This window comes from Nestor notabilis, unplaced genomic scaffold (assembly GCF_000696875.1).
Source record: "Nestor notabilis isolate BGI_N333 unplaced genomic scaffold, ASM69687v1 scaffold5310, whole genome shotgun sequence".
In the NCBI taxonomy this organism is placed as follows: domain Eukaryota; kingdom Metazoa; phylum Chordata; class Aves; order Psittaciformes; family Psittacidae; genus Nestor; species Nestor notabilis.
Window position 1 is genome coordinate 30109 of NW_009912330.1, and position 9532 is coordinate 39640.

Here is a 9532-nt window from a genome sequence, read left to right on the forward strand (position 1 = left end):
CCTAGAACAACTTTCAGTATTATTTTCTGTTATAGTTGTTAGACCTTGAGAAGGTTCAACTGCTAAGCTGCTGCTGTGCAAAATTTGTAAGCATAGTTTGATAGGAGACCATCTCTTCCCATGTCTGTCTTGGAAGGAGGAACTGCAGCATAGCAGTAGTATTCATAATAGGATTTGGCCAGTTGGGTTTCTTTACCATAGGCAAGTCTTCCTATTGGAAGTCTGTGAAGTGACATTGCTCAACTCCGACTGTCAGCATCTCATCCATGTGACACTGTGCATTGGAAAGTGTCACAGATTTATAATTACAAGCAAGACAAATATGAAATATGCCTGGGAGAATATACTCCAGTCACTTTCTCCTACTCCATCAGTCTTCCACTGCACTTTAATCTTCTCTTGGTTTGGGTTTGTTTTTTTTTCCAAGAATTAGAAGAAAAGTGGGATTTGTATGTAGACATAAACAAATATTTTTCTTTTACGTGGAGGTACTTTCTACCTTATTTTATCATTTGTAAACAAAATCAAGAATTATTTCAACAGGGCATTGCACGTTGTACCACGCTTACGATTTCCTCTGTCAGAAACAACTCTAGGCACTTGTCCAGCGGATGGCTGCATGCAGTGAGATACTGCTTTGTCACACCCTTAACTCCTAGTCAGCCTCTATCGTATGCCCATACATTCAGTGGGCTGCACACTAAAGTTGTTCCCAGTTTCTGAAGCTGTCTCTGTCTTGCTTACCCTCCAAATTCCTCTTCAGTGCCTTGACCTTGTTACCACAGTTACTGAGACACAATGGTGTCAGATAATGGGGAGCGTGAAATGGATAAGCAAACAGTTCCCCTGCCCTGCTACAAGTCTTAACCATTTAACACTAAAAACAATGAAGTAACGGAGCAGTATCATCCTCAGGATCAATGTTCCCCTGAAACTTGTCTAGAAATACCGCTGGACAAAAATTCAGCTTAGTTGGTACAAATACACTAAGCTTGGATTGAGGAACAAATACAGGATAATGTAAGTATTTGGGATCAAGGGGAGATATAATCCTGTTTAGATATCTACTTTCCAATGGTTTAAGTGGGAGGTAGGCATCTAATTTCCCTTAATGCCTTAATGACTTATAGGATATTTTATACAGAATGTTTATGTACAAAAATCCTATTTTATATCAAAATCAAGTTAACTGAAGCCCTATGTTGTAATTTTACTTTGCAAATCTATTGAGGATTCTTAGATGTGAAATTAGGTTTTTGGCTACATACATTATCTGAAATCTAGCAACTTACCAAAGAGAAAATCTTCATTTCCAAACGGTTTTGTAAATCTGTTCAGTCGTTCACCCTTGCTAATCTGGAAAGACGTATTGAGGACCATTGCTTCTGGGGACTTCTGCTTCTGAGAGCTGGCTTGTACCTGCCCTTGGTTACAAGAATCAGCAAGAGGAATGGATTTTATATGTTCACCTAAGCCAAAATACACTTTGCTTTGGAATAAAATTGCTACCTACATAATCCCTCATTTGTGTCAGCATGATCAGGTTAGAATTTAACCCCCATCTGGTCTGCCAGAAGGTTTGCAGTTGGTTGGTTTTGGTTACTAAAAGAAATGTTCCTTCGGTCACATTGCATGCTTGTTTTCCTAACAGTAAATGTTGAGCTAGTTAATTAGAGCTGAATATAGTAAAGTAATCAACATAAATTCCATGAATTTCAGCAAAACTTTTTCAGTGACTTTTTTTTTGCCATTTACTTTAATGAATTTGTTTGGACATTTATATCACATTTCAGCTCCAGCACAAAGGAAAACTGGCTGCTCTTTCCTCTGAACTGTGAGGTTAGTTATTTCCTCCAGAACACTCTCTTCTAAATACCAGTGTGCGTATGAATGTCTGTGCATATTTCTAGTAACATGGGCTTTTAAAAGGGTTTCAAAGTGTTTAGAATGATAAGTTCTTATCATCGAGAATAAAAAAAAAATACATACCTGAACTTCAGAGTTGCAAAACTAGCTGTGTATTGACTCCTCAGGAAGAGTTATGAAGGTGTCACACGTGTTGTCTTTATGCTGTAGGCTTCATTGGTCTTAAAACACACCACACCACAGGAAGCTTTTGCTTCACCACTTGAGACCTTGCTGTAACTGTCATCTACTGAAGATGAATTTCAGCTTAAGGTGAGAGAGGAGTTTACTGCCAGGTTTGAAAAGAGAATGGATTTACAGAGCCTTGCCTTGAACACCTTCTTTTTCCTCAAGCTTGTTAGAAAACAACGTGTTTTCCTGTAGTATTACTTTTCAGTAGTGTTGTTAATGCAGCATGCTGGAAGAGATAGCCCTGTCTAAAGAGATTGGGCTGTGTGCTTCTCTGCACACTGCTGGGTTCAGCACATACGTCTTGTCAGCAGATGGAGGGAGATACTGTTCAGGTGCTTCCTTTCCCCCCCTTTGTTGCTGCCAAGGATTAGGCTGTAGACAGAGAAGAATCCCTGTAAGCAAATTTCACCAGCACTCATCTGCATCACCAGAAGCAATCCCTGATGTTGGGTCTCTCTCTTGGAATACACTACCTTAAAATGCATTGTCTGGCCTTCATGGTTTTTGCTTCTGAGCAAGCAACACTCCAACTTCAGGGGCAGGCAAGAAATCACAGCAGGAGAGAATGCAGGCTGAGCATAGGCTGGAGAAGATTTTGGCAGATAGTGGAAATGAACTAACCCTTCTTTTCTTTGCATCCAATTAAAATCAAAATCCTGAACTGAGTTTTGGTGGATTCCAGCCAGCCTCACTCTGCCAAGTGCTGATTTCTTCCAAGGCTTTGTAAAGTTCGTTCTTCTGCATCCAGCAGTCACGTATTGTTGGCTTCATATGATTAGCCAAGTGCTTTAATGTTTACTCTTACGTGTTGGTAATGAAGCAGAAACATGGACTGCTGTATTTTTGGAGAGGGGCTTTGGACAAGGGCCTGTAGGGACAGGACAAGGGGGAATGGCTTTAACCTGACAGAGGGGAGACTGAGATGAGCTCTTAGGCAGAAGTTCTTCCCTGTGAGGGTGGTGAGGCCCTGGCACAGGTTGCCCAGAGAAGCTGTGGCTGCCCCATCCCTGGCAGTGCTCAAGGCCAGGTTGGACAGGGCTTGGAGCAACCTGGTCTAGTGGAAAGTGTCACTGCCTGTGGCTGGGGGTTGGAACCGGTGAACTTTAAATTCCCAAACCAGTTCGTGGTTCTGTGATCCTATGATCTATTGCATGAGTTCACTGTTCTGTGGATTCCCCTCCATTACAGAGGATTTGGGTTGTATCACACATAGTTCCAATGCTTCTTTATTAGGCTTAAAACCCCTCTAATTTTGAGTTGGTGATGAGGTTTGGCTTGGCTCATCTTCCTTTACTTCCTCCTACCATGTCCAGATGACACAAGTTATTCTTGGGCACTGACAGAATCCAGGACATGTTTGCTGGAAGAATTTTGGTGCCCACATGTTGACTGGAAGTCATGTGCTACCTTTCCTTGTAAAAAAAAAAAAAAGTAATAAAATGCAACTCAAAAGGTGCAAACAACTTCAATAACTTGGGGCTTTACTTGTCCTGCTTCCAGTTCTATGTGTTTTCTTACTCCTGTCCCTTCACTTTGATAGTCTCACTTCTGCTACAGTACAAGAAGTTAAAACAAAACCAAACCAAACCAAAAAACACAAACAAAAAAACCTCCCAAAAAAACAAAACAAAAAAACCCAAGCACCTAATTCAGCCAAATTAGAGGTGCTTGATGGAGCAATAAGCACCTGTGTTCTTCTCTTCCATGTTTTTGATCTATCAAGATTTCAGGTGTGAATTTACTCCATAAGCTCTTGTCCTTATGTGTCCTTCTGTTTAGGTTTGCAAAGTCAGCAAGACAGTAGGTGCCCCATTTTCCTAACAGAAACTCACTGAATCAGTTAAAAGCTGAATTTCCCATTTCGACGATTTCCTTTGTTAAAAGTCTACACACGGAACTTTTGGCTTTGCCTTTCATGTTTCAGCTCTTCCCCTCATTGTAGTGATAGCAACATCTAGTGGCAAGATTTCCTCATGACAGTGCCCTACTTTTGGAGTTGGTTTGCCTCCATTTACCTCCGGGTAAGTCTTCCATCTCATAGAATCATGGAATCCCAGACTGGTTTGGGTTGGAAGGGACCTTAAAGCTCATCCAGATCCAACCCCCTGCCACGGGCAGGGACACCTTCCACTAGACCAGGTTGCTCCAAGCAAAATCAAATCTCTACTGCCAGACTGACTTCAGAATTTCAAAAGCATTTCAACCACAAGTATAATGATAGTCCTCTTCCTTCTTTTTTTGAAAGGAGTATTACCAACAGCCCTACTAATATATTTTGCTACACAACAAAAGCAAATTAAAATAACAAACCAAACAGACTCAGTTTGCTGGAATAAGAAAACCAAATCTGCTGATTTTCTTAGTTGAAGGATTGCATCTCCTGTAGAAACTGGGCTGGAATCCTAACACCAGCAGTTGTGTAGGATAATATTTGCATATGTAAGACCATGATTTCTAGATTAAACTGGCTGACTGGGATCTTCCTCCTCTACCAGGAACTGCTGTCAGATCTGCAAGCGGTGAGTCATAGTTCAGTGCTTGGGTTTGCTCTTCCAGTAGCTTCCAGTCTTAGAATCACAGAATCACAGTCTGGTTTGGGTTTTAAAGCTCATCCGTTTCCAACCCCCTGCCACAGGCAGGGATACCTTCCACTAGACCAGGCTGCTCCAAGCCCCTGTGTCCAGCCTGGCCTTGAACACTGCCAGGGATGGGGCAGCCACAGCTTCTCTGGGCAACCTGTGCCAGGGCCTCAGCACCCTCACAGGAAAGAGCTTCTGCCTGAGATCTCATCTCAATCTTGCCTCTGTCAGGTTAAAGCCATTCCCCTTGTCCTGTCTCCCTACAGGCCCTTGTCCAAAGCCCCTCTCCAGCTTTCTTGTAGCCTCTTTAGGCACTGGAGCTGCTCTAAGGTCTCCCCTTAAGGAGCCTTCTCTTCCCCAGGCTGAACCAGCCCAGCTCTCTCAGCCTGTCTCCAGAGCAGAGCTGCTCCAGCACTCACAGCATCTCCGTGGCCTCCTCTGCACTCGCTCCAACAGCTCCAAGTCCCTCTTGTGCTGTTGCCCCAGAGCTGGATCAGGACTGCAGGGGGGGGTCTCACAAGTAAACTCTAATCTCTTTCTTGCTAGAATCACGGACCACCCACCAAAAATAGTCATGTTCTTGATGTCTTGCATGTGATTTTGTATGATTTATCTCACACATATACCTGCAGTTGACTTGATGTCTATTATTAGTAAATATAGCCGTACTGATGGCAGCCAATGCTTTCAAACCTGGCTGTCTGCTTCACATTTTTGTGCTTCTAGGTGAAGGCTGGATTTCAGAGACTTCATAGTAGCATATGCATGCATCTCTACTGTGCTGCCTCTGGTTACTGCATTATCTATTCCAAGTTTCATAGAAGCATTATGCAGAGCCACAGCAGACATGGCAATGACGTATCTGGGATTTCGGTGCATATAATAGCATGTTGAAGTGACTGTGCATGAACAGTAGGTTGGATTCAGTGAAGCTGTTAAGAAATACTGGGCAGATGCAGAAGATCCTTCAAAGCACATCCATGTAACATTTTTGCGTGAAAAGAGAACATACCCAGAAAACACACATGGTTGCATGAGAGAAAAAAATTACCAGCAGTTAACCCTGCACTAGCCAAGAAAACAGAAGGGTGGAAAACAAGAAAAGCATAGTAAAAATAGATATGACAGTGAGTACCCCCAGCTGATGGCATGGTCTGCCCAACCTCTTCACTTAGTATACTCCAGTGTTGCATTGTATCCAACAAAAGTCGAGGAGTTAAGGCCTCACTCTGAAAATCTTGAAGGGTATTCAGGTTCTTAACTCTGGAATCACAGAGAGCAGCTTTTCCAGAGTTCCCCTATCACTGTGTTGACATGGATAAGGAAAACCCAAGTTCAACATTGCTTCTGTGCCTGAACACGGATTTGAATCCAGATCTTGCTAATTACCAGGTGACTAACTTACAAAATACCCAGTAGTAGTGATTCTCAGTCTGTTCTTTTACATTATTTTTGTATAAATTAATGAATACTAATGGAAACAGAGCCTTTTGGATCTACACACAGATGAATTGTGATTGTGACCGAATTGTTTACACCCTAACTTCAGAAAAATATTCTGAGGTTTTATTGCATAAGCCAGCTCTAACAGGAAACAACGCAGCACTGCTATAAGCTTTGTGCAAAATGTGCTTTAAAGGGAACAAATTCAAGATAAAATATATGAGTGCAAGTGTTAACCGAGTGGGAGATCTGGCAATGATTTAAAGGCTTATAGAAAAGGACATGTTGGCTTCTTGGCTGCTGTTCTTGTCTGTAATGCTTTATTAGTTCTGGCAACCACATTTTAAAGTGGTGTTGAAAAAGTGGACAATACAGAGAGAAAGTGATAGAAGATACGAACTTGTGAAATACAGCTTGATTATGGTACAGACATCTTAAAAGTTAAATCCAACTATTCAGAAGTATTTTTAATCTAGCACAGAAAGCCAAAAAGCCCTACTCAAAGACACGTTCAAGTCAGTATATAGCACTTAAATGGTAACATCTAGAATGCACTAAAAGAACACTAGGTGTCTTCAAATCAGGCAGGCTTGCACAAGTCCAACTTGTAGGACTTCGATTTGCAGTTAACATGAAGGCATCTGGGTGAAGTTCTGTGGACCAGGCACAACAGAGATAAGATAAATAGTTTAATAATCCCTTCAGGATCTAAACCCCATCAATTGTGTCAAGTGCCATTGCCTATATTCACACCAGAAACTAGAACTGCTGTTGTCATTTCAAGAAAACCATTTTCAGCATTTGCAGTGACCACTTTTGATTTGAGGAAGGCCATCTTCCAAACTGCACATTAAAATCCATGCAGTTTCTCCTCCCAGCTTCCTTGAGGGAATGTTTTGATTCCTGATGCATAGTCCCGAAGAAACATTAGGGCTTTTTTTGACAGACTTAGCAGTAAGAAATTTTATTTCAGTTTCTATGGGAAGAGTCTTGAGGCTGAGAGTAAAATTCCAGCTACCTTAGACAGCAGTCTGTGTCTTCTAAAGATTGAGTCTGTAATTAAGTTCTGGATTGTGAGGTATTTATTACAGTTAACAGACATCTCACAAGCAGTACCTGTGCTCAGCCACTGAACAGATCCCTCATGATACACTGATTTGTACTGATGCAGACTGTTAGAGCTGTTAGCCCGCTTTCATTTCTGCTGCACATAGCACATGCCATACTTGGGCCCGACCTTCAAAATCTCTATGGTTCTGCACACTGACAGTCCAGAATTTATTTTCATGGGGTCCCTCTTCACAACAGCTTTAGGGAAGAAGGGCTTATGCTTTCACAACAGATCTAGGGCAGAGGTTTCAGAGGGATTCATACAATGTTTTGTATTGGAAGGGACCTCAAAGCTCATCCAGTTCCAACCCCCTGCCACAGGCAGGGACACCTTCCACTAGACCAGGTTGCTCGGAGCTCCTGTGTCCAACCTGGCCTTGAACTGGGGCAGCCACAGCTCCTCTGGGCAACCTGTGCCAGCGCCTCAGCACCCTCACAGGGAAAAAGATGAGCCTCAGAGCTCATCTCAGTCTCCCCTCTGTCAGGTTAAAGCCATTCCCCTTGTCCTGTCCCTACAGGCCCTTGTCCAAAGCCCCTCTCCAGACTTCTTTTAGACATCCTGTCACTAGGACAGTTGTCACTCTAGTTACTAAGCTGAAGAAGCCTTCATGAAGGCACTGGTAATCAGGGACAGTCCACAAACCACCTCTTTAAGAAGTAACTCTCTTCTTAGAGCAGCTCCCTGCACACAACTGTGTTGGCTCCACGCAACACAAAGGTAAATTTGGAAACGCAAGTGCTTTTCAGGCTCGCCTGCTGGTTAAAAAGATGCTCTGGATCTCTACTGTCATTCAGCAGCAAACCATTCCTTACAAAAGGAAAAAACCAGCCATCAACAAAATGTATGTGCCAATGCCTGAGGTATGCCACTTGCAGATAAACATTAAAAAAATACAGTAAGTCTTAAATAACAAGCTACAAGTTTTTCCAATCAAAAGTTTTATTGACATTCTTGGCAAATTAGCTGGAATTTATGATCTTGGTCTCTCCTTCTTGCCCTTGTACAAGGCTAAGAGAGAAACATTGGCTACTTTGACAACCTTGAAGCGAACTCCAGGAATGTCACCAACAGCATGACCCTTCCGGCCGAAACCAGCAACCAGAACTTCATCGTTCTCCTGCAATGAAAAACATGTAGTTAAAGCCATGAACATCAAACCAGTGCCTCCTTCTGAAACAGGTAACATTGGACTTGAGCCACATCCATGACTTTCTAAGGAAAGGGTGGAAATACTGAAGGCTGTTGACAGATGCACCTTGTGCAGCATGGCACAAACCACCCGCTAAGTGTGTTCACTGTGACATGCAACTTCTTATAGATGACTTCCGGAAAATGACTCACCTCAATGAAGTTCAGGCACCCATCGTTGGGAACAAAAGCGGTTATTTTTTTGCCGTTCTTGATCAGCTGGACTCTAACACACTTCCTGATAGCAGAATTGGGCTGTTTAGCTTCTACGCCACTAAAATGGAAGCACATGTAAATATATTAACAAAGCATTGGTTTGATGAACTAGCAGACATTCATTACAGCACAAGTTACTGCATTACTCTGTATGAACTGCAAGTTACATCTGCACTTCAAAACAGAAAATATTAGGTGTTTATAAATATATATTAAATAGACACATTTATATACTCAATAGATAAACCCCAATTCCTAAGCTAAGTAAAAATTTAAAATTAATTACTGACACATACTAATTCAGTAATTAAAAATACAGAGGGGAAAAAAAAATGATTAAAAAAAAAATATATGCATCCTGGAGCTCCGGGGCAATGTCCCAGTGAAGCTTATAAATTATTAAAGGAGAAAAATAGCCTGGTCTAGTGGAAGGTGTCCCTGCCTGTGACAGGGGGTTGGAACTGGATAAGCTTTATGGTCTCTTCCAACCCGTGCTTTCCTGTGATTCTACAGTAAAGAGTAACTTTCAGCACAGCCACGTGGAAGAAATAAACCACGTTTTCAATCTAGCGCACAGAGGCTAACAGAAACGTGGCACTACACAGGTAACAGAACAGCTTAGCGGCCGTTCTTTCTCAGCGTCCCTCCCCCAAATGCCTCGCTGCCCGGGCACACCGCGAGGTGCTGCGTCGCTCTACCTACACTTTCTCCAGGACGATGCCCTTGGCGTGTGAGGCGCCGCCGAACGGGTTGGCCTTCAGCGCCGTGCCCAAGTGCGCCTTCTTGTACTGCTTGTCGTGCCACTTCTGATCGCGGCGGTGGCTGCGGAGCTTCCGGGCGGTGCGGAGACCTCGGCACTTCCCTGCGGAACAAGAACGGAGAGGGATAAGTAGGCCGC

General features: G+C 42.8%; 1 protein-coding gene across 1 annotated transcript; it reads right to left on the bottom strand.

Annotated features, from left to right (window-relative positions):
* Positions 1-8151: 8151 nt before the first annotated feature.
* On the bottom strand, positions 8152-9524 carry RPS23 (ribosomal protein S23; the record flags this gene model as incomplete). The annotated part of the gene is made up of 3 exons (XM_010018949.1): positions 8152-8347; positions 8572-8692; positions 9337-9524. Coding segments are annotated over 3 exons (456 nt in total), but the record flags the coding sequence as incomplete, so codon positions are not given.
* Positions 9525-9532: the final 8 nt, after the last annotated feature.